At 40.8% G+C, this 26,755-nt stretch overlaps 1 protein-coding gene across 1 annotated transcript in view; it reads right to left on the reverse strand.

Moving 5' to 3' along the window:
* LOC128735092 (transcription factor collier) overlaps positions 1–26,755 on the reverse strand; it is a 120,366-nt gene that overhangs the window by 6,432 nt on the left and 87,179 nt on the right. The window contains exons 7-9 of the mRNA XM_053829576.1: positions 8,588–8,669; positions 7,597–7,774; positions 56–210 (exon numbers count right to left, since the gene is read on the reverse strand). Coding sequence (XP_053685551.1) covers positions 56–210; positions 7,597–7,774; positions 8,588–8,669 — 415 coding nt within the window. The remainder of the gene's footprint in view (positions 1–55; positions 211–7,596; positions 7,775–8,587; positions 8,670–26,755) is intronic.

The raw sequence follows: 26,755 nt of genomic DNA on the forward strand, positions 1-26,755 counted from the left end.
ATTGGTGGTATTAGGAGATTTATCTGTCTTACTGGTTGAAAAAGTGCAAACTTACCTCACTCCACACGAGCATCGTGCCGAAAACCACCTGTAGCCCGTCGAAGAAGTTATCGCCCACGATGATTACCTGCGCTCCGCCGGTCGTCCATCCTTCACTGGGTGATATCGCTTTGATGCAGGGGGTTGCCATTGGCAGCGGTGGATAGATGCCTGTTGTTGGTTGTTGTGTGTATCGATAGCAGAATCACGAACGGCAATGAGCGGTAGAAAAAAAAAGAACAAGGATTTATTTTCTCTCCTCTTTTGGTTGGATTTTTTCCTCATGGTTGACATAATCCGATTACAGGAATCATAGCTACAACCAGCAGACTCACCGAGCATACTCAATTTGTGTCTCTATTAACGGAGACTTAATTTCTGCGGTTCCGGGGGCAATCGACGTTAGCCTTAAAGATTCACGTATGTGTGTATCATCGGCAGCGAGCGATAGATGGTGAAATAAAAATAACTGTGCACACACAACGGCTCCAGTTGAAGCCATTCGAATTAAAAATTCAACCACGTGTTGATAGAGCTAAAGAGCACAGAACCATATGGCGCCCTCGTCCTTCGGCAGGTGCTGGCTGCCGTGAAAACTAATCGAGCACTCGGTTAGATAGTCATGCATACATGCAGCACGACATTTCATTGTCGGGATGAAAATTTAATTGAGCTTGTGCACGACACCGTGTTTCCGTTCCGGCGAACGACGACGATGACCGTGTGCCGCCGGTGAAATTGTGTTCATATCCTTCTACATGGCGCGCTGTAGCTGCTAGAGCTGCTCCATTTTAGAAGTGAGCAACAGTCTATGGCGGTGGCACTTGGAATGTCCGGAAATGTTACCGAAGCGGTGTTTAAATTCAGAATGGATTGCTAGCCTACTTGTACCATGTATACCCTTAGGTACTTGTGCCGGGATGAAGATTCGAATCGAACAATGACCGTAGTTTGTTTCACTTCCGGGGAGATATGCCCTATTTGTTTTAGTCCATATGGTATGGTTTAACCAAGTATAAAATTTTGAAAAACACTTTTATTTAAACATGCAATAGATCATGGTTTTAATAAAAAAAACCAATTTACAACTTCTTAGTGACATCAACCAACACACTCGTAAGAAATTTTTTACGAGTTGTTTTAAGAAACCATGCACTCGCAAGTTTGAAGCCATAATGCGGTTAATGAACGACTTTTGCTTTGAACAAAGTAGATTTGATCTTGAAATTTGTATATGTCGAAGTGTTTTTTCCTCCTGATCATGCCATAAAATCAATGATGAAGGCTATTTTCAAATTGTTGAGCAAAGTGTACCTCAACTTCTTCCTGTTTTAGAAGAAATTTCGAAGAAATTATCTATGGAGATTTCGTTTAACGTGATTTCATTCCGCACTCCAATTCACTCATTAGGGAAAATCAAAAATAACAGTTCACTTTTCATTATACAGCTAATTTGAGATTAAACATTAAGAATCAATACAATTTTATGAAGAATTCTTTGCGATTCAATCATTATGTTCGCTATAGAAAACAAAAACATTTCAACACAGTTTGAACAAAACAAACATGTTATTTGAAGAGCAGTTTATTCAACCATTATACATCTAATGTCTAGTAAACAAACACTTGATAAGCTATTATGCAACAAAAATGGTTATTGGGAAGATATTCGTTATTTATGTATGAACTGCAAAACATAATGACTAAGCAAGAGTCTTAAACCGAAGAAAATGTCAACTGCTGCGGAGCGGACATCTTCTATAAAATTTTGCAGCATTATTTTATAGAAATACTTTTGAAGAAAGTATCAAGCAAGAAACACAAAAATCCATTCCAGTATAATAGACAACTTGAAAACTAAAAAAAAAGGCAAACAGAAGTTCCAGAAAATTTATAAAAATATTGGAATTGGAAGAAATGTCCTACTCGAAATAGTCATATAACTAAGAAATGTTTGATTTTTAACATGGACAAATTTATGCCACGCGAAAACTTAAACATTAAACCCAAATTCGATGATTTTGTGCCGAAACGGTTTAATTTCTCGAAATGGCAATGCATCGATCAAGATACTCGATTTTTTATTATTTTGAAGTTCTGTTCCGAGGGACTGTCCTACAGGAATATTGTAAAACTTGTGAAAAGTGAAAATCAGCTGTGTATCTGATTATCTGGAAGTGAGGAGATCATCATGCTGTTGATTACATAAATATGATGATCCGCAAATGGTGAATAACAGTGTTAAGCCATTGCTGTCGGACAGCCCAACAAACATTTTTGTAGAATAGCTTATTCAACTATTGTACTGCTAATTCCTGTGGAACAAGAGCTTGATAAGCTATTATACCGTGGACCCCCGTTCGTTTGACCGTTTTTAATCTGAACACTTTTTAATTTGAACCTTGTTGGTTTGCACGACGTGCAAATTAAAAATGGTTCAAACGTCATACTCAATATGACATCATTTGCTTATGCAGACAATGCACATAAACACGATTTGTTTGTGCTGATCTAGCGTGTTTAATCTGTTTCACATTGCGTTTTCCCAACGATTATGGTAGAAATCCGATCGGAGAATGAATATTCGCTGCTTGCAACTGCCAACTGAATCAAACCCCCAAAACAATAACAAAGAGCAAGGCAGCCAGTTCACACAAGTTCCAGCATATTTGGGGTTACCAGTTGTTCAAATTAAAAACTAACCTCGTTAGTTTGCATGAGGAGTCGTTCAAAAGAACGGGGGTCCACTGTACAACAAAAATGTTACTTGGGAATGGAGGATGAATATGGCGTACGTGTCCCACCTTCGCTATAAAATTAAATGTAAAACAAAATAATTTCTGCAACCCAGAATTCCCCAGTTTTCACGTTAATTGGCTGCTATTTTTACGATAATTAAATTAATTGCGTAACAATAGTTCGAGCTTCCAGTTCATAAATAATAATTTCAAGTTTAATTCCAAGTCCAAATTCCAGTCTAATTTCATGACCAATTTCAACATCGATCTCAAGTGCAATTTTAAGCCTAGATTCGAATCAAAGACTGGCATGTCTAGTTCTGTTAATAATCTAAGTGGGATCTATTGTCTCCTACTGCTTTTTCAATCGTTTTGAAGTTCCGCAAAGCAGCAACATAGGCCCAATTCTTTTCTCCATTTTTAATAATGACGTTTCCCTTTTGCTACCACTTGGCTGTCGACTGTTTTATACTGACGATACGAAAATCTTTAAAGTCATCACGTGCAAAAGCAATTGTGTGGACCTACAGGAATACCTGAAAACGTTTGTTGACTGGTGTGCCGCAATTGAGTATAATTGAGTAAATTGAGTATAACTTCATGTTCAACCGTGATTTCTAGTAAAATATAGAAAAAGAAAAAGATACAAGAAGAGGAAACGCAACGAAAAAGAAATCGGACGAAAAGAGGAAAAAACCGGGGTGAAAAAAAGAACGGAAGAAAAAAACATGACAGATGAGAAAAGGGAAAGAAAGGGAAACGTAAGAAAAAACAAAAGAAATTAAAAAGGAAAAAGAGTATAGCGAGAGTGAAAATAGAATACCGATAGAGAAACCCGAGGATAGAGAAAAACGGGAAAGGAGAAGTTAGCATAAAAACAGGGAAAACGGGACAGAAAAAAAGAAAAGAAAAATTCGGAAAATGGATCAAACAAAAAAGAAAAACGGAAGAGAAAAAGGCGAAGAACGAGAAATGAAGGAGATAAAAGGTAAAAAGAGGCCCAAAAACAGAATGAACGCGACAGGAAAAAAGATAAAACAAGGCATCAAAAGGAATAAAAGGAATAAAGCAGACAAAGACGAAAACCGAGAAGGAAAGGAAATGGAAAGAGTTAGAAAAAGGAACCGAAAAACCGGAACCGAAGTTAGAAAATGGAACCGAAAAAAGAAAAAAGGGACTAGAAAAGACAGTAAACGGGTAAGAAAAAAACAAAACACGAGTGCAAAACAACAGACAAAACAGGTTTGAAAAGAAGAAAAAATAAGATAGGAAACGAAGAAAACACGGGACAGAAAAAGGGAAAACGACAAAAAAAGTGGAAAAACGAAAGGGAAAAGACGAAAAGTGAGAGTGAAAACCAAGAAAACGGTAAAGAAAAAGAGAAAAAAATGAATAGAAAAGAGGTCACATAAACGTGACAATAAACGAGATATCTAAATTCTATCTTCAAGTAAAACTTACAATTAGTGTTCAATTTCATGTCCTGTTTGAAGTCTATGTTAACGTCCAATGTCAGACTTAATTTTTATTTCAATTGTATTTCCGGTTTTGTGCCTAATTTTAAAGCTAATTTAGTTCCAATTTTAAGTTCGATTGTAAGTCAAATTTAAACTCTGATTTCAAGTCCAATTTGTGGTACAATTTGAATTCCAATTTCAAGTTTAATTTCTAATGTATTTTCAAGTCTAATCTTAGGCCCAAATTAACTCCAATTTACGTCGAATTTCAGGTCCAATTTTGCTTCCAATGTTAATTTCAATTTCGAGCTAATTCTAAATCTAATATCATGTCTAATTCAATTCCAATTCAATTACAATTCTAACCTTAATTAAAATCTCCAAATTTTGTTTTAAGTTGAATTTCGTGTTCAATTCCAAGTAAAACTTCCAGTCAAAATTGTTCCAAAGTTGTCTGATTTCAAAATAATTTAAAGTCCAATTTGCAGTTCAATTTGAACTAGACCTACAAGCGCGAATTAACTCTAAATTATATATCAAAATTCAACTTCGAATATTCCACTTACAGCTAATTAATTTATTCTTCCCCAAGATAAGGAGACACTGCCTCTAGTTTCTGACAATAAATAACAGAAGTTGGCGCTAGTGTTTCATCAGGAGCCATGCGTGAGAGTATGCTTGAAACTATCAATGTTTCCCTGTTGAATACAACAGATGTCATTACTTTTGAACGCATATTGTACATATTGGAAACAGCCCAATATTGCGGGACAACAAATTTACTCAGCGCAGTAACATTACTCTCTCATGCATCTCAGTTTCTTTTCTGTTTATCGCTAATCGCAATATAACGTTTGACACCTGAGCCAATAAATAGTTGGTAAACATTGTTTTTATTTATCGCGTTCATGTTGCGAAATTTAATTTCTTCGAATTGATATATATTCAGTTCCCGGCTGTCGTACCGTGTCAAAATCACTTTGCCGGGCTCACGGAAGAATGGTAGTATGATGCTATGGAGAGGTATAGGAAAAGTTTGTTTTTTTTTTATCAAAATTGGGCATAAAATTAATCATAACAGAGTACCTGTACCACAAATAAAATGTAATTAGTGATTGTTTTTCAGGTAGGTAAACATAGATAAGTGAGAAATTTTGATTTTACTACCACTAGAAAAGCGCCATCTTTTGAAAAGGAACGGTTCGTGTGGTGTCCTATTAAGTAATTTGGACCACTATCTGTGTTCAATTACTATTTACTTCTAGTGTATTTTTTGTATCGGTAGCGTAAACAGCGATACGTTGTGTGTTCAGTATATTTAGATTTAAAATTTCGGTCATAAGACATAAATATGTGGGTTGTCACATCGGTTCCTCGGTGCTTGAATTATGTCCAAGATGGCTTCGTGGAAGACAATCCAAGATCTGACTTCAATAGTACATCGTCGTCTAATAGTTCGGACTGATACAAGCAGGTGTGTTTTGTTGCACACTTTGAATTATGAATAAAAACGATGCATCATAGAGTTCTGCTTGAAGCTGGTGCAACGTAACGGGTGATACAATCAAAATTTGGTCAAAATTAATGTGGTCCAAGCAAGATTACCCATCAAAATTTTGCTCGCGCATTGTGAAAATCCTAACTATTCGCATTTTGAGTCAGCTAAAGTGGCTAAATCAACTATCACTAACTGTTAAAATCCGCAAGCCGCAGAGCCGACAAAAAGAGTGGTCAGCGCTTTTAGACGGAAACTGAACCTTTCCGTCCAAGTTGTCGCAAACAAGCTGGGAGTCTACAACTGTGCATCGAATCAAAAAAAAAAGCTGGACACTTAAGAGAAGGTAGTGACTCCAAATCGCGACGTTAAACGAAACAAGAAGGTCAAAACACAATGCCGAAAGTTGTAACGTCCGCAGTGATGGACGACGAAGCCCCTATGTGAAGGTAGACTTTCAGTCATTTTCAAGTCATAAACTGTAGAAGTTCGCTAATATGGCAAGCTATCTGTACCTTTGACATGAAAAGCAATATTTTAATTGCCACCAGAATCGTCACGTTCACGTCAACCAGGAAGTTCATGTGACCGAGTGTCTGCAAAAATGTCGGCTGCTTTTCTTCAAGCAAAACGATTGTTCCGTGCCGTTTTGGCCAGAACATTTTACAATGCGCATATTTTGCGCCTTTTTGAAGTAATAGCACCGTAAGCGTTACCAAACAGACGAAACACTCAATAGCTGGCAACCCTGATAAGAAAAAAATTATTATATACTGTATACATACACGTTTTCTGCAATATCGTAGAAGTTTATTTACATTGCCTAGAGAATCACTGTTTCAAGAAAAAGTAAATTTGTCGACCAACATTTGAAAGGGGCGGATAAGCCAACCGTGAAACAGAACGAGTGAGAGTTCATTTTCCTATGCTGCTCCAGCAAAAAATAACTCTCACCCGTTCTGTTTGACAGTTGGCTTATCCGCCCTTTTCCAATGTTAGTCGACATTTGAAGATAGAATTAACAAAAGGGCGAATGTCGCAAGCGTAAACAAACCGAGTGAGGGTTGATTTTCCTATGCTGGTCCAGCAAAAAATAACTCTCACCCGTTTTGTTTACATTTGCGGCATTCGCCCTTTTGTTAATTCTATCTAGATTTGTTCATGGTTTTACATAAAAATGGGAGTTGTTTGCCCCAAAACACTGTTTCTTGGGATTGACAAAGAATACCTTGTAAGGTGTGGATACATTTAAATAAGTTGGCATTCTTCTTCAATATGTGACTGTCAAAATTCACGGAAAGTTTTTCTGTGAATTTTCGCTCTATCAACTTTCGAAGTTTTTTCGCATCGCATATTCGCTCTATCAAGTTTCGTTAGAAATGAATAAATTCGCAATCGCTTCACTGAATTCCTCCAGCAGATGCGATAAATCCGTAAAACTACATGCACTTATAGGTTTGATTTATTTCAATCGCTTCACTCCGCCAGAACCGTTTGTCGAACGCCTTAGTATAGGGGGTAGTAATTCGACAGTTTACCGAACCGTTAGATTTTGCATCGTTTATAATGAGCCCGCCAAACGCGGTTCTCGGGGTGTAGCTCGGTGTGTCTGCTGGGATTTTCCCCAGTACGAACGACGATAGCTGAAAGGTATTCACGTTCCGAGCGGAAAAGGTTCCCCGCGCAGCCTTGTGCCATGCCGGCGGACCGTCATAGTGCCGCACTTCGTCGCCGTTTCCGCTCGGAAGTCTGTCTTCGTTTCTGGGCCAATCGAACAGAAGAAAAGAAACCAATCGTCTAACTAGACAAAAAGCACACTCTCTCTCGCTAGGATACTTGCTGATGGAAAAAGAATTTTGAAACCGACCGTCGTACGTACTGTCCGGGGCCAGCGGATGGCCCGAAATTGCCAACGGAGAACTTCCCGTACCTTCGGGGTCGAGCCGTTTCGCCCGGCGCCCGTGTTTGCTGTTGTTGTGCACGAACATGTTGTCGGAGATCGCTAGCAGCGGTCCGTCCACGGCGACCTGGGTCGCTATCACTACCTGCAATATATGCGGAAGAAGGATGGAAGCGACGCGTAGGATGTAGGATGTGCGGGGTGGGTGGAAGAATGAAAGCGAAAAAGAAAAGAAATATAATTAATTGAATCGACGAGCGGGAAAGAGAGACTGCGTTGCAGCAGTGCACGCCACGGTACGGTGGAAGCGATGGAGAACATTTAAAGACCGCAAATGGTTTGTGGTCTCCGTTGCACCTCTTGCCTTGATCGGTTGAGTTTAACCGGAGTTTAACGATAGAGTGGGAGAAACAAGCTTTTAATTTATGGTCGACATGTAAACCAACCGACCGTGAAGAAGGAACCGGTAAAGAAGAAGGCTTGTGCTGGAGCAAAGATGGTGGAATTTATGGCCATCGTTATTAGCTGGACCCGGTTTGAAGAGCCGGCACGGGTACAAAGTAGGCGGTGACGGCTCTAATTCTTTTCCGCACATCAGCTAAATTTAGCTCGTTGACAAACTCAACGGGTTCAGTTCACTCTATTCTGGGCTGATCTTTCCGTGTTCGAGAAAATTTATTACTCTTTCCCCGTGAAAAACAGTTAACTGTGCATTTTCCAACTCGTGCTGCTTGTTTTAATTTATGTTGCCCGTCTTTCGGTTCCATCGTTCGACATCGGATGCCTCAAGTGGCCGAAGGAGATGAAAGGAGTGTGAGGCAGTAATTTTACAAATTACGGACCACTAAGTGGGGGTAATTTTTCTCTTTCGCTTTGACTGGATGTTTGTTTGAGCAGATTCATAACGGTGAACAAACAAGGTGAGGACGGGGGTTACAAGATGGCGATTAATACTCACTTGAAATCGTCGCATGTCTCGCGGATTGCCTGCATTTTTCAAACAGTTCTGGTTGCACTTGAGGAAAAATTTGAGGAAAAATCTGAAACGGAAAGTGAGACGAAGAAAAGAAATGTAAACAAACGAGCAGAAAACGTGGTGGTTAAACTTTACGAGCTAACCGAGTACCGGTAATCACATAAGAAACGATGCTCTTGCTCTCGTGGGTATTGTAAAAAATGTCATCGCATACATTGCAGTGTGTATAGTGCTGTATTGTGGCAGCTCAGTGGATCAAATCCCGTTTTGTTACTATATCGCTGAAGTTTTGTTGAGTTTTACAGCACTATTGGTGTGCTCCCAACTGGAGGGATGCGATCAAAGCAGGCGCTTCGCTTAAACGAACCATATTGCACCCACTGGGGTTTTAGTTTGACAATTAAGGGGTAAACAAATGGATCGTTTGTCGGAACACTTACCGGTATAACAAAGAAGGTAACTAAAAGGTTTGTTATTTTTTCTCCTGTCATTGACTTTTGGTTATAGGATGACAGCACTATATTGACTACCTAGCACTTTTTTCCTAGAACATTCAAAGGCGTCTCTATTTTTAGCGCAAAAAATAACAAAATCATAACAGATTTACCACCATTCAGTCGCAAACTAGTCCAGCCTCACGCTGATGGAACAAGTGCTGGCTGATTACAACCGAGCATAAACAGAAAGCCCACTTTCCGGTAGGTTCAACCCTCCGCCTTCGATTGACGGCGCTAATGATTGATAGCACTCGTCTTCTGCCGGTCGCTACCCAGGAGTAACCCCTGCCACTATTGCCGCCACGAGGACACCGATACTTCCTGGACTGGAACCCTTCGGCGTGCCAAAAATGCACCAGTTTGCCGGCACTGCAAGAACCTGTTATACATATCAACTCAATTACGGCTCCTTTGTAAATATTTTATTATTTTTATACTGTTTTTATTTATTAATAACTTCTGGTCGTTTTCCTACTCTTGTGCAAAACGGTAGCATCCCTTCGGGTTGGTTCGCTCTCTCTCTCGGCTACCCGCTGAGTGTCTATTTAATATGTGATTTGGCCGGAGGCAAACATCTGTTGGATTTTCTTGCTCCGTGGCCTACGGGCACCTGGGGTGAAGCAAAAAACGGAAAGTGAAACTGAATCCTAACCACATATGCACTGAAGTTTCACTATTATTGATTACGCAAGATATTCCGTAGCGTTTCGCGGTGCTGCTGCTGTTAGGACAAAGAGTAAACAAATTCTGTTATCCTGTACGACCGGAGTGGGTGCCATGTCGGGTGGAATAGGATAGGAGACAGCGTTTGTTCCGTACTTTTCTCTGCGGCAAATGGTTTGCAAACCCAAGTGTTTGCTCGATGATACTTGAGAGCAGTTGAAGAGGGCAGAGAGTGAGCGCCACCCGTGGAGGGCCAAATTATTAAGGGTATTTGTTATGAAGAGGGAAAATAATTAGTTTAGCACTTGTTTAGTTCGGTGCCCATGCAACAAGGATGAGTGCAGTAGGTTTTGCATCATGCGCCAGGTATCGAGTTTCGGTAACAGATGAGCATGCACATCTCGGTTGTAACGGCGCCGCCATCGCGTCGTTGCTACTATTTGCGCTAACCAGCGTGTGACGTTTGTGGCTTTGAGGGCTCATCTGTTGCGAGATTTAGTGCTGGATTAGCTGAAGAGTTTTTTTTATCCTGCCCTGTTTGTTTGAAATCGTGGATGCATAATTTAGAGGATTACAATAGATTAGCTTATCTTCGTTTTTGTTTGCGGTTTTTCTATAGTCAAGGACATGTGTCGCAATATTTCCCCTGTGATGATGTTCGGTCAATATTATGATATTGTTTCTAAAGGACAAAATATGTTCCTCTTTAAATAAAAACCCCTTATTAGAAAAAATGTCGAAAATCCGAACTAAAAATTTAAATCTTTATGCACCACTAAGTTTAAGCAATAAGTTTTAAAATTGTATGTTGCCAAAATCGAACAGTTCTTTTTATATTCTTTCTGCCATTTAAATCTTAATGAAAATGTTATAAACACTAATCTATGAATTCCGCCACAAGTTCTGCATCGTCAAAATTATCTCTAAATCTTGGAACGACCAGGATTTTAAAAACAGTAAGCATAAAATAAAAAATAAAAAGAAAATCGTGCCAAAAACACACTGGCACACAATTTGCAACCTGGCAAAAATCTCAATTTGATCGAAAATGGAACCCGATGTGAACTTAAACATTAGCGTGAGACCTAGCTGATCGATAACATTAAGCACATAGCCACGGGAACAACTACTGCAACGCACTATAATGAAACCCAAGAAACAATGTGAGTTTTATTGTACTCTTATGGCGGTTCTCATGACCAATTTTGGTCTTAAATGCCATCATAAGACTGTAATAAAACCCAAATTGTTACTTGGGAAATCATCACGAATCGTTACATCTACATCATACATCTCGCGATGCAGTGCAATTGATTGGGAAATCTAATAAACAAAGCAAGAATACTTTACAATCGCACACCGAATGCTTACAGTAGGCATATCTGAAAGCTGAACCATATTGCGCACCACATTATAAAAAAATCTACGAAGTTTATTTGAATCGGAACGCCGCTGCCGTGCACTGCACGCTCAAAACAAAGCAACCGCGACCGGTTTTGGTGTTGTATTTTAGGCACCGGTTTTTAACGCTTCGGAAACGCTCGGTATCGCGTACGCTAGCTTCGTAAAAGTACCCCGGAAATATGTTGGACGATCAGCGTGAACTCTTGTCTTTTTGCTAGCGTTAGTTTTTCGTATTCCCTTTTCTATTTCATTTGATCAGACGGCCAATTGGAACAAATATGAGGCGCTCCACTACGGTGGATACCCATGTCAGTTAACACTCGGAAATGTGTTGCGAAATGTGCTGAAAATATTACAATTTCAACGTCACCAGTTTAATGCTTCCTTCATTTCGTGTTTGTTTTCATGCATTGCATGGGCACGAAGTGTACAGAGAGACAAACTTATATATAAATTAACCTGGGTTCGTGCTAACTCCAACCCGAAATTTATGAACGATACGGGCAGTTTGACAGATCGACCCGTAAACCGTAATGCTAGACAGTTTTAACTTGCGCTTCAAACTGAATGCTGTCAGTTTAACCGAGATGCAATCTCGGTTAATTTATGAACGCTTTGATAGCACTTCGATTAAAACTGAGTGCTAATCGACCTGAGCCAGGTTAATTTATGAATTCGCTATTAGTTGCGTCATTTTAGGTAATAATAACGGCATTATAAGCTCGGTTCGGTTCTTGCCCATGCCTGCCTGCTTTACAGTTAACTCTCGTTCGCCAAGGGACCCTACAGTTTCAAAAAGAGATAAATTTTTTAGCAAATGTTGAAATCTATATTTTATGTGATATTTCCTAAATTTGCAATGAAATAACTAATAAATGAAATGGTTTTGTGAAAAAGAACGTGGTTTTCAAATGCATAAAAAAAATTTGGCGGCCATCTTGGATTTGGTCGCCATTTTTGATTTTATCAGATAATTCGTCGTTTTGCCATGAGCCCCTAACCAAGTTTCATTAGCGTAGCTAGGAATTTTCTCTGGAGGGGGCCCAGAGGGTGCCGAAGTAAAGAGTAATAAGAACGTTCCAGCGGAAAATAAACGAACGCGACGTGACCGGCAGGGGGAAGCAGTTCTTCGACGAATACCTCAATGGCGAAGTTGCAGACGGAGGAGGAACGGAAGTTAACCTAGGAGTACCCATAGAACATAGTAATGTTCCAGTACTTGATCTCCAAACAGTCAAACGAAAACTCGTGTTGCTGAAGACCAACAAAGCCGTTGGCAAAAGCCGTCTACCGGCAGACATGTCCGAGAAATGCTAGTAACAGCTCTAGTCACCGATAACCCCTATAGCGATAGACAGATCTTGCAGAAATTTTGGGAGTATAATATGCCCACTCCCTACATTTTAATTTATTTCAAAGCAGCATACGATACAGTCCATCGATACAAGCAAAGGCAGATAATGCACGAGCACGGCTTTCCGGATAAACTGACGCGACTGATCAGAGCTATATTGGATCAAGTGATGTGTCATGCGCATCTCGAGGACACTCTCGAGTCCTTTCGAGATGCGACAAGGGTTGAGGGTTGAGACAAGGTGACGGCTTGCATGCTGCACCCTGCATGCTGTTCAACATCGCTCTTGAGGAGTGTTCAGACGAACAGGCATCGAAACGAGAAGCCTAATTTTTACTAATTCATAAGCTTTCCAGATGACAATCCGCACCATACTGAAAGCTGTGTCTAGGAGGATTGGGCTAAAAACAAATGCATGAAAAAAGCAGGGTGAAAAGAAACAAACGCGTGCCTCCAACGGACGGTAACCGTTGACGAGGACAAACTAAAAGTGGTAGATGAGTTGGTGAAGCATACCCCGCCGTACGAATCTGACGATGTACAAAACCCTTATTAGACCAGTAGGTTTTTAAGGACTTGAAGTCGTGGCACTGCTCACGGAGTATATACATACCTGACCATGTTCGAGCGGAAGGTACTGCGGACGTTATTTGGCACAATACAAACTGGAAGCGGAGACTGGTCGAGGCATATGAATCACGTGTTACAGGCACTGCTTGGAGAGATTCTCATGGTACATCTGGTGAAATTCAGCAGGTTGTGGTGGACCGGCCACGTCGTAAGGATGTCGGACGAGAGTGAGACGAAAACAGTTCTCTTTGACAACCTCATCGGCACCAGAAACAAGGAGACTCAACGTGCACAATTGCTCGACTAGGTCGAAATCGAAAGTGCTTTGCGACTCCTAAGACGCCTGGGAAATTGGTGTCGAGTGGCCCAAAATCAAGTTGAATGAAGACGACTGCTTGAAACAGTATGAGCCCCCTCGGCTCTAGGCTGCTGACGATGACAACAACTGCATGTTTGCAAAAATATATCTACGCAGTGGGAACATATACACTAAATTTTTTTCCGGTTTTCAAATTCCAGTGGAGAAAATTTCTGGACGGGGCCTGTAGAATTCTGAAGGGGACCTGGTCCTCCAGGCACCCACTCTAGCTACGCCAATGCCGAGTTTTCATTTGAAGACCAGCATTGGAAAGCTAAGAAAAAATGATATGAAATGCATTTAACGAATCAGGTGTGAACTGGCATTAACTGAATGAAATAAACAATTATCTGTAGCAGGGTTCACAATTTTCATATAATTATTGTGATACAGGTCGGGCTCGATTATCCGGGGGAAACATTTTTTTTTTATAATATTAAACAAGCTTTGGGCGTTAAAACATTTCAAAATACCTATTTGAATTTTTTTTCACCCGGATAATCGAATCCGACCTGTATTTCTAAAATTTGCTATGAAAAAAATAACAAATGACCCGGTTTTGTAAACAGGAAGCATAGGGCAATACGAGCAAATTTTTAATTCGACGGCACATTATTCTCTGGAATTACTATTATGAAGAATAACGAAATATAAAAGTTTAATTAGAAAGAAAATTTTATAGAGAAAAAGGATAGTGCAGAAGGAAAAGAATAAAAGATAAAAAATAGAAAAGATAAGGATAAATAGAATAGGGAAAACTAAAAGAGAAAGAAGAAAAGAGAAAACGGGAAATAAATTTGAGTATTTGCTGTGTAAAACGGAAGTAGAAGTGAGAATATAAAATGAAACGAGAAACCAGAATCAGAAAAGTATTTGAGAGAAGGAAATGGAAAAGAGAAATTAGGTGAGAAAATAAGGGATAAATGAAAAAGAAAGAGGTAAACAAAATGAAAGAAAGAAAAGTAGGCAACGGACGGAAAAAAGACTAAAAAAGCAGAATCGAAAAATATAGAGCATGAAGTCGAAAGGAAAATGGATGATTTATTAGAAACAGAATAAAAAAAAGAGAGGGGAAAAGGGAGCAAATCACGAATCGAGAGAATGATAAGATTAGAGTTCTTCTAATCGTTTTCTAATTATGTCAATGAAACATTCATTGTGATGATATCCCCGCAATGAATCAATTTCTAGTAGTAATTGACCAGCCCGTCAGCTACAACTAAAGGCTTCAAAAATTTCACTGAGAATTTGGTATTAGGCTGCCGTGAAGAGAAGTTAACGCAGCAGCACTCGCTTGTTTGCTTTTAACTCACGTTGGCAGCCAGTCCGGCAGCAATTAATTGAAGCTGCAGATTTAATTTTATTCTGTTTTGAGCTAGTTCGTCAGCTACTGATTAGCATTGAGTAATTCTCATTAAAATGGTACCACTATTGACACGAGCAGGGCTGTGTTCACAAAGTGCACCGATTTTGCATATTTAACTGTACCACCTCAGCCAAGCAAAACCCGAAAATATTATGTGTTTACAGAGCAAATTATTATCCATAATATTGTAGAACTGAGCATTACTCCATTTCAAGTATTTACGGTGCACTCCCAGTTCACACCGGGTGAGTGCTCTTTGCACGCCAACCGGAGGCAAGCAGTTGGAAAGTTAGTAACTCTTTTCATCAAAGGAGAAGTGAGGAAGACGATCAATTTAATTTTACCACAACAAATAGTATGTTTCTTTAACAGATGCACGTATTCGAATTGAATCTTTCAAGTTTGGTAAATACACCAAAAGTGAACCAACCCACGATGCAATTCATCCAGTAATATTTAGTGATCTGCTTCCATTATTCTTATGATCTATCAAACATAACAACTTAAGCGATTAATCACAATCTACAACATGTCAGCCGACGTACTCTAGACAATCTGTTACATTCAAAATTGACTGATATGTGCTGTGAGTAAAGCACAAAACAAGCTAGGGAAGGCAAGGGTAATCAAACTCCTGCTCGAGTAGGTATTTAATTTTACAACATTACCCTCTCGAGGATAGTGTCAATGAAAACGGAAACTACCCTACCGCACGAGTTGTACTAAAATTGTGTACTAAAGCGCATCATCATTCCTGCAGTCCAGCACATTCCGAACGGAAGTGTTTACAACTTCGCACTTCATCAAACTGTCGAACGCGCCGCCGAAGCAACCGGAAAGTGTATAACCTCAAAAACCGAAAGATAAACATCTTTCGATGACGCCACTTTCGCACTTCGTCTTCTTCGTGGCGTTGTCGGTCGTTCTTCAGGACCGGTACTGCATCAGCAGCAGCAGAAGGCAGTTGTAATAAGACGCCCTAATTTGTAAAGGCATTAATTAGGCGGGGGGCTCCGTAGCCGCAAGGTTACCGAGTCTGCTTTGACAAGCGAGTGGTCGTGGGTTCGAATCTTAGTAGAATCAAGCCATTCGATGTCAAGTGACTTTAGCATGGGTTTATTCTCAGGCCCCTCCATTTTACGCTTCCTTCGTGCTGAATTCTATATTTACCCTCTGAAGCCTCTTGACAGTGCAAATGTCCCTCCTATAGTTAAGTGTACTGGTCAGAGGTACGAATGAGTCCTCGCCAGGGACGGCTATAATATGGGATAGTGCTGGCAGCGAGGAATAAGTGGGTAAAGTAGATCAAGCTTTGAAGGAAGGGTAAACCCCAATACACGCAAGCACGCATACAATTTAAAATAAGCATATCGCTCACTCAATAGCGATTATAGCAAAAAGAAATGCAGTGCAGGTCATACAGCAAACACCCGGGCGATATTACAATAGATCAACTATACTGGTCGCAGTAATGAGTCCACACATGGAAAAAAAAAAAAAAGGCATTAATAGTGTTTACGAGGTAGTAACTTCATTGGAAAAAGGACGGACAGACATAGTCTGCTGCAGACGTGTGAGAAGAACGTGTTTTACGCGCTGCGAAGGACCATGTGTTCAACATTGCATCTACAGAGTGACTTATGACCATTCGTATATCGAGGAAGCAGGAGTCGTTGTACAACAGCCGAAGATTCCGGGAAAACTCAATATTTGGACATGTTTGGGCATCATCTTTCAAGGCTCAAACAAATTACCTCAAGAGGGTATTGTTTCCGCAGCAAAGCTGGTAAACCAACATCGGCTAATTTCATTCGTCAAAAAGTAAGTGCGGTTTCTACTCGAGAGTCACTCCTGGACCAGCGAATTATTCAAATCTACCCCATTGTTCTTCGCATAAGTTGAAAACATTGCAAGAACCCGCTTCTGCATATCAGCAAGGGGAAAAAAGAAAAACGGAAAAAATACCAATCTCATAAAGCAAAAGCGAGGGTAGCGAGCGCTCCTGCAACCTATCCAACCTGGACGAGTAGTGATATATTTGATACTTCGTACTTTTTTTTCTCCATACATGCAACATACATTAAGCACTGGCAGTTAGAATACATGACCCGTGTTCTCGAAGACCCTCTTTTTATGGACTATCGGTGTAAAAAACGAGAGTCTCCCGTTGTTTCATGCCCATCAGCAAAACAAACGCACACAAAAGAGTAAGAGGCCCTCCTCAATTATGATCATTCCATCCTCCAGCGAATGTTGCCGTTGTTCATCCTGGCGTTGTTGTTGCGTTGCGCAGAATGACACGAAATAAATATGTTAATTTTCTGTTTCCGTTTTCTTACTCCACGGACACCGAACCTGCCGGATACGCGGTATGAATGTATGCTACATGCACCCAAAAGTAGACTGACGTACTCCCTGGCCTGTAGGGATCCTGCCAGCCAGCCAGTCAGGCAGCCAGAGCGGTGGTGATGTTATTTATCGGGGCGATTAGTTTCACGTGGCGAGGAGCGATTTTATTTATTGGCTCTTGAAATGTCACCTTGTTTATATTTATGTTTGGGACTGCATCAAAATTAAAAACGGTAAGGTGTGATTGTGCCTACCATTCTCTCGGATGAGTGCCGGTTATGGGACAGCAATAACAACAACAACAATATGGAAGAAGGTATTTTTAACGAGTATGTAAATTTGGAGAACGAGTAAATTACAATTAGATGATTGGAAATTTTAATGTGGGAAAATTAACACCTCTGACATCGACATTTGTTGTTGTTGTTGTACTGATTTATGAACATAATTTTCAACCAAAAGGTTTGTTGATAAGAAAAATGAATTTGCATACTATATTTGCATCTCTAACGCATAAGTAAATAGCGTCGACAAAATCATTTTTAACCCAAATCTATTAACCATTAATTCTTTTCATAATGAACGAGTATAAACTAAAATTACTGATTTGAACTGCATGAGACTTCTTAGGTGAATTTCAGGTCAAAATCCAAATTCAGTGACGAATCTGTGAAATCATTATGTGATTATGTGACCGTTCTATGCCAACGAGAAGTTACAAAACAACATTGATGAGCTGAAAGTGGTAATTTCAAAAGCAGGAGAGAATTTTGAGATAATTTTTCATGAATTTGGTTGGATGTATGTAGGAAAGGATTTTTCAACAATCGAGTGTGCTGAAAATACTGAAAATACTTAAAACGCTGAATATAATATCAAATATAAGTTTAAAATAGTAGAAAGGCAACAAACTTAAGTATGGTTTTATAAAACAGCAGCAGAATTTTATGAAAAAAGCACAAATAAATATTTTATTTCATTCCGTCTGGTTCACAAGTTAACCCTGAGACGTGTGTGTGGTTAGAGAAAACAGTAACAGTGTAGAACGATTAACCCTGAACAGTTGGATACCACCAATAGGACACCGCCTCTATTTTCTGATAATAAATAACAGAAGTTGGTTCAACATGCCCCATGCGTGAGAGTTTGCTTAAAACTATCAATGTTTCACTGTTGAATACAACATATGTTGTTACTTTGTAACGCATATTGTACATTTCGGAAACAGCCCAATTTACTCAACGTAGCAACATTACTCTGTCATCGTGCATCTCAGTTTCATTTGTGTTTAATGCTAATCGCAATATAACGTTTGACTCCAGATTCTCCAGAACCAATAAATAGTGGGTAAACTTTGTTTTTATTGCGTTCATGTTGCGAAATTTAATTTTTTCGAATTGAAATGTCGTAAACATATTCAGCTCCTGGCTCTCGTACCGTGTAAAATCACTTTTCCGGGCTTCCGGACGAATGGTAGTAAGATGCTAAGTAGAGGCAGGGATGGCCAACACCTCAACTTTCAGCGGGTGCGAAGAGTGATTCACACAATTCACTCTGCAAATATCAATGAAGTAGAGTAGTTGTTCCAATAGTTGTGGTAGCACCTACACATAGTCGCCTAAATATTTATTAATAATGTATATTTTCTTCACAGAAACATTTTCACTTAAAAAACTACGTGTATAAGTTATAAGTATAAGTTCCTGGGAGCATTGTAAGTTAGACTACGGCATTTAAAATTAAAGCTTAGTGTGCTAAAATAATGATTTTCTAAAATCTAACTATACTTTAGGCTCAGTTGTAAGACGCTTTTTTCTTCACTTGCGCTACCTCGTTTTTTTAGGTAGCAGAACATACGGAATAGCACAATTATAGGGACACCACGATCAATTAAAGGAACATTAGCGCAACTATTGGTCGAATTGAACCGGAAAATTCTTTTTTATTTCGTATGTAATTATCTTATTTAGTGACAAATACTTTATGTTTAATATCCCACAGAGATTATTTGAAGCATATATCTCAGAGAACAAGAAAACCGTGACAACTTTGTGCTTAGTGGCATCATTATTGCCATTATTGGAGAGTCTACCCTTTTACTCTCTGTTGCTGCTTCGTCGTAATTGCCTATTCCCGTTCTATCCAACTCAAATTATTAAAAATTCCTAGCAGTCAAATTTCCTACGTTTTTTCGTGCGACGAAGAAGAAATTGTCGAAATGTCGATTGTTTCAATTTCCGTCATTCTTAAATGAAAATAGCTTACGCAACGCATTGTCGTTATTCTGCAGAAACTGCGGGAAAACTTGCATGACCAGCAGAAATTTTGCAGAATAACATTTGTCATGCCGTCCTACACAAATACATGCGCGCTTTGTAAACATTATTGTTATTTTTAGTTCGGTTCGGACGATGAAAAATTTTGATGGACAGATTTTAAAACGGTACGTCAAATTTAAGATATAAACTCACTTGCGTAATTTGATTAAAATCCTTCAATAATCGCTTTTTAGTGAATTCAAAGGGCATGGATCGGAAGGTAAATGTGTTTGAGTCAAATCAACAGCAGAACTTTTGGAGTATTCATTAAATCCACCTAAGAAATGATGAAAATTAGAGCGGCTTTCCTTACTACGACGAGAATTAGAAATAAACCCTAACACATTTCGCCAAGGTTCTGGTGGCTGGATTGTAGCTTCGGATGGAAATTAACCCGGAAGTAATTTCAAAAGGAAATAAAGTAAACACAAAGGTGCAGATAAGATATGTTCTTCCGTGGATTATAGAGCAAAACGGACGGGAGCCGAATATCCACCTTGAGCCTTCTCGGACCTCATCCAGAAGTGGCTACCCAGCTAGCATTTTCATATGTATATTAAGGTTGCCTCCCAGTTGGCCTTGAGGTATGATGCTGGCCTAGTAAGCCAGTCATCGTATGTTCGAATCTCGGCTGGGAGATGCTGTTAGAGTCAATAGGATCGTAGAAACTAGCCCTGCAATTGTCTTGTACTCTAAAAGCTACGAAGTCTGTCGTATAAAAACAGAAGGTCAAGTTTCGATAACGGAATGTAGCACCTAGGTTTTGCTTTGCTTTGCTATTGAGGTTACAAATGAGAATTACGTGCCGATGTGTATTCAACAAAATCGTATTCGATGCGCAAAACCAGCTTATACATACTGTTTTGGAGGCGATATACGTGCTGAGGAATAATTTTAAACGATATACTGATATAGGCATTTCTATACGATAAGATCCGATTAAGCGCGACCATCTTCGTACAGCTATACAACTTTGTGCTGAAAATCATATGTTTGTCAGCTACTATCATTATAAACGATGGAATGTCAACTTGTGCGCACTTTATTAGACTTTATTTACAATTCCGAATTTGTTAAGAGATATTTACGATAATTTTCGTACATTGATATACAAGTTGGTGCTGGCTGGGTACAAAGACCTCTGCCATTCTAAGCGATATGTATCTTATCTTGCCATATCTTGTATCTTGCCAGTATCTTGCCCTGATCTTAATCCACTAGATCAGTGGGATAGGGACCTTAAGCTAAGAACCTACTGTATCGAAAATTGAATACGTTACGGAAAATGAAAATAGAAATTGATCTGGACAATTGATCTATAGCGTGACAACACGGATACGAATCGGAACATGGAATATACTGGCCTTTGCACAGCAGGGTAAGCTGGCTCAACTTGCAAGGGAAGCTAGTCACCTGAAGTTTGAAATCCTGTGGCACAAGACATCACTCAAGTCAGGCATACGAGGTGAAAATGCTATTCGAAGGTGTGGAGTTGGAGCCCAGAAGCACGTATGGATCTGATGAAGTGGGAGCCGACAAACGAAAGAATAATCGTTATCAGATTCAGAACACGGGTTAAAAACTCTACACCAATCCAGTGCTATGCGCCAACAGATGCTGCCGACCTGCAAGAGAAAAAGAGTTTCTACAGCCAGCTGAACAGCGTGCTTGAGAAAATCCCGAAGGGGTACAAGCAAGTCCACTTGTGCGACTTCAAAGCGAAGATTGGCTAAAACAACGCGGACCATGAACGCGTCATGGGAAGCCATGTCCAAGAAGAGATGAGCGAAAACTGGGATCTGTTTACAGAATTCTGTGGTAATAACAACATAGTCACTGGTGTATCGCTCTTTCCCCATAGAACAGCAAATAGGGTTACGTAGGTTTCCGCGACAGCCGAACAGAAAACCAAATTTACCACATTTGCATAAACCGAAAAGGGAGTACGCAGCAAGCTCAGTGTCGATATATTTCATCCGACCAACACCTGGTTATCGCTAAGATACGCTTGCCATCACACGACTCCAGGGACGTTTAAAGAAATTTGGGTGTCGTGACGGCGTCCGCCGATTGGATAATCGCGAGGAGAAAAGGGCTTTTGTCGAACAACTTGGATCCCTAACCTTGGAGTTGCCACCTGGTGGAACCATCGAAGAGCAATGGACAAGCACCAAGAACGCCTTCATCACGACTAGTGATGAAACCTTCGGCAAAGTGCGCAGCGGGCGGAGTGGATTACAGATGAAATTTGGAGGAAGATCAACGAGCGGAGAGAGGCAAATTGAGCGAGCGCGATCCAGATCGGCAAAGACAGCTGCCCGTAAACGATACGCCGAACTGGAGAGGGCTGCAGTTTTTGGAGCATCTTAGTAGAATACGAAACCTGGAAATTAAATAAGACGATAACTTAGCCAATTTAATTCTACTATGTATATTTTATTCTTGACAGATACGTAATTCGCCTACAACTTGCAGGCTTCCTCAGTGTCTGTTTTCGAACTGTTAAACGTGCTTGTAGGCGGGACAAGAGAGCCTGGACTAACTCCCTATCCCAACAAGAGGAAGCCGCTACCGGAAATGGTGATATCCGTTTGTTTTACGATATTTCTTGCCACCTTAGTGGTGCCAGGATGAATACAAAGATGCCGCTAATGGGCAGAGCCGGTCAGCTACTGACTGACCGCACGGAACAGTTTAAGCGATGGACTGAACATTTTGAACAACTCTTCCGAGTTTCAAATGTCAGAGACCAACAAAACCAGCAGCGTATGACGCCTACAGTTGGTCGAAGTAATCGCGTCAACTCGGAGGCGCCATCGCTGGATGAAATTGTAGCAGCCATCAAGAGTATGAAATCCAGTAGAGTGCCAGGGATAGACTGTATTTCAGCTGGAGTGCTCAAAGCTGACCCATCTTTGTCAGCCCACGTGATGCATCAGGTTTTTAGAAATATATGGGAAACCGGTGCAAATTTTCCGGTGGACCGGATGCAGGGCATATTGGCCAAAGTCCCTAAGAAAGGAAACCTAACTGAATGCGGTAACTGGCATGGCATCACGTTTCTCTGTATTACTCTCAAAGTACTCTGTAAGGTAATCAATCCTCAACCGGATCCAGGAGAAGATCGACGCTACTCTCCGGTGGCAGCAAGCTGGACTCCGTGCTGGTCGATCATGTGTAGACCATATCACAACGCTCCGCATTATATTGGAGCAGATCAACGAATTCCAGAGCTCTCTTCTGCTGGTGTTCGTTGACTTCGAAAAGGTGTTCGACCGACTCAACCACGAAAATATCTGTGACGCACTTAGGCGTACGGGAGTTCCTGATAAGCTAGTCCATCTCATCGAAGCTCAGTACGAGGCGTTCTCGTGGAAGGCTTTGCACGACGGCGTCTTATCCGACCCCTTGAGGGTTACTGCTGGCGCGAAACAGGGCTGCATTTTATCACCGCATCTGTTGGAGCAGCTAAATGACCTCGACTAACCGACGACATTGTTTTGCTCAGCGCCGAAACGATATGCAGAGCAAGTTAAATAACCTCTCCAAGAGCTCCCAGGTAGCAGGTCTCACAGTCAATGTAGCGAAACCTAAGTCTATGGTAGTGAAGATTGACAATTTCACCAACTTCACAGTAGCGGGACAAAAAGTTGAGCGGGTAGACGTCTTTCAATATCTTGGTAGCCAGACAATGCCCGATGGTGGTACCAAGACTGCTTTAGCCACATGGATCAGGAAGGCCAGGGATGCCTTTGCAGGTCTGCGAAACATTTGGCGCTTAAACCAAATCACTCTACATACATCCGTACTGCTGTATGCCTGCGAAACGTGGTTCGTCTCAGCGGAGACAACGCAAAAACTGCAGGTATTTACTAACTGGTGCCTGCGATATATCATTCGTGCCTGGTGGCCTGAAAACTGGATATCCAATGTGGAACTCCATCAACGGCCGATAGCCACAGAAATTCGTGAATGTAGCTGGAAGTGGATCGGACACACTTTGAGGAAAGGAGCGAACGAGGTCAGCAGAGAAGCACTCGACTGGAATCCACAAGGACAGCGTAGAAGAGGCAGACCCAGAGGCTCATGGCGACGCAGCTTAGCTAACGACATTCGGGCTGTAGACGAGAACCTGTCTTGGCGACAGGTAAAAGCCATGGCGGATAACCGTCAGTAGTGGAGATTTCTGCTTTCATTCCTTTGTAAATTTGCTTCCCATCGTCAAAACCACTTCAACTGCTTCTAATAAGATTCTGCGCCGTCTCACAAGGCGAAAGCTACGCAAGCTTAGTGTGAGGACAATTTTCCGAACTTTATTTCATCGAAAGAGTGGCCTGTTTCTTCGCCTGATTTGAATCCCCTCGACTTCTATGTTGGGGGTTACATGCTAGGCAAACTAGGGAGCACCAAGGGATTGACTGTCGATACTTTCGCGTAACGTTTGGAGAAGATTTGGGATGAAATGCCTCAGGATATCTTGCGTGTCAGCTGTAGCAATCTTGTAAACGATCTATTATAAACTATCTTTACAAAATAAGATTAAATAAATGAAAACATCCATGATTAAGTTGAGTTGGATAAGGTCAAAATTATTTTGGAGTCATATTATTTCAGTTCGTCTCTGATATGATTAGAATTTAAAAATTGATTGATTGATAAGCAAATCATGTGACTATTCTGAGCTCGACTGCATATTTTCATCAAACAAAAAATTGGTTCAACTAATTCCAATATCAATAGAAAACAAAGTTTGAACTTCACAGTATCATAATAAACATGTGCAGAAAGTGCACTAACAGTATGAAAACAATGCTATTTTTTGTAACACCTTATCATTTCTACACTCGTTCACGGGAGGTGTTCGAATTGTGGTGGACAAGCACAGGGCGAGGAAAGAAAAATGGCCGGGTTTCCATTCCAGGGCCGATGATAACACTTTTGGCCAAGATGGGGTGTTCTTTCATCGGGCAGACAGGGGGAAAACCCGGAGGAAACCCACAGCGTAGAGCAATGCGGAAGGATTTTTGCAGCAAATACGACTGAGTGTCTGTGTGTATGGGTGTGATTTTTATTGTGTTCGAAGTTTGATTATGATTGCCGCGCGCTGTGGGTGGACAGGAGTCCGACTTTCGATGGGCCGTTCCGAGCGTCACAGTCACGAGATCATTGTTGTCTTGGTGTTGTGTAGGTGCTGGTGCTTGGACCGTTTCTTAGAATACAAAGGGGATGATTGTCGAGCAAGGAACGAACCGTAAAGCAAAAGAAAAATCCCTCTTCTTTTCAACGGTCATTCAGATGTGACGCCAGGACACGGATGTAAGGGGATGAAGATGATGATGGTGGTGATGACGGTGGTGGTTGATGGCAATGACGATGACGGCTGCTACGGAGGCCGATTTCGGTCGTGTGTTGTGCGCGGACGGAGGGTGGCTTTGGGACTCGATTGCCATGCTGTTGGGACTTGGGGTAACCTTCGTCAGAGTTGTTTTTGTCGGTTGGCACTGCGTGGTAGTGGTGTACAACACGCACATAAAATAAACAAACAAAGCTTGTCAAGCGGTCGGCCGGGAGGTCGGGAGGATCCGACTGGAGGAGGTGAAATGAATAACGACAACAAGATGTGAATAGGTTAGGTATACAATTTCGCCGGAGGATTCGGGCGGTTTTTTCGGTAGGTGTCACGATGTCTGGTATCTTTGAAGCGTGAGTCTTTACACTTTTGTTCGAAGCTGCGAATGTGTATTTGCACACTCGTTTGTATCATCATCACTAGCGCCGTTCTGCTCGTTCTGTCGTCGGCATTTTTGAGAGCAAAAACAGCCATAAAGACGTGGTCTGGGGTGGCTTTATCGTGATTCCGCGTTTACGGAGCATTATTCGCGAGCTAACTGCCGTTTCGTTTTATTAGCACTTGTTAGCTTTACAAGCGTTTATACCCGACTTGAAGCGAATCGTTGAAGTGAAATGCTTGACGCTAATTGAATTTAAGTTCAACTGCTTCAAGCGTGAGGATTGTATCACGGTAACAACCTCAGGAAGGCCCCTTATCTTAGTAACTAATTCTGGAATTAGGAAGCAATTTGACGTTGAATGTTGCTGCTGCAAATGAGGCGGCAGTCAACTGTCCAATTATCGTCATTTAGGCGACCAATTAGAAGTTATCGACCAACCTAATTCAATAAGCTTCTGAACTTGTTCGAATTCAGAACAAGTGCAAAATCGATAATACTTTATTAAGTGGAAGATTTTTACTACATTTCGAATCCTTAAAGCTTGTCCAACGCAGCATGTTTTTCGGAAATAGCAGAATGAATCAACATTCAGATTTCTTTTCGGCTTTGGGCCATTCTAGCAAATTCGATTTAATTCGTTGCAATTCAACAAAGGACACCAAAAACCGTTGAACCAATCGCCGGAGATGATCGTCGCAAATGGTAACTGCCGCTTTCTGCCGGTTAGGTATTGATTTCTCGCCTCGTCAAATGGCATTCTTAAGCGTACGAAACTCGATGAAAGCGAAGAAAAAGGTCAAATCTTAAAGCAATAAAATAGGAAAACAAAGAGGTTTTCCTTTTTTGCGGCCCGAATTTGTAGCTGTGTGTGCGCGCGTTCGGTCGGTCGGTGGTAGCACTCACCGCCCCCCGGCCCAGAACCAATATCGGAAACATTTTGTTAAATGGTGAAGAAAACATACTTTTATTTGTTTTCGTTTCTTCGTTTTTTTTCCTCAGGACGCGCTCCCTGGAAGAAGGACATCTGTGGCTGTATGAGTGTTGCTCGATCCGGTTCGTGATTTGCTCAATGTGTCGCATAAACTAACGCACCCTGAAGCTGAACCTTTCGGTTGAAGTTGGTTTTCTGTGCTTTGGCTGGGTCACGTTGTTGGTCCTCTGCTCTGGAGAACGATACCACGATGTGTCTGTGCGTTGGAAGCTAATTTAACAAAGACATAAATCTTTCACAAACTTTTTACATTTGGTCCCTTGCACTGATGTGAAGAAGTTTCGATCGCCTTTGGTTGGCGGCGAAAGCCATTACATGGTTCGGCGTATAGTGATGATAGCAATAATCGTACAATGACGATTATTGCTCTATTTTCTACCCGAAACTGTTACATTAAAATTGAGCTCGTTCCGGCTAGGTTGCGAACTCCTGGGGAAAACCTTTAAGGTTCTCCACTGCCGCATGTTGCCAAACAAGACATAAATAATAAGCTCTGCCAGAATTTGCCCACAAGTCAAAACAAGCCGAAGAAAATTAAATGAAATTAA

The sequence above is a fragment of the Sabethes cyaneus genome, chromosome 2 (genome assembly GCF_943734655.1).
Source record: "Sabethes cyaneus chromosome 2, idSabCyanKW18_F2, whole genome shotgun sequence".
NCBI classification, from domain to species: Eukaryota; Metazoa; Arthropoda; class Insecta; order Diptera; family Culicidae; genus Sabethes; species Sabethes cyaneus.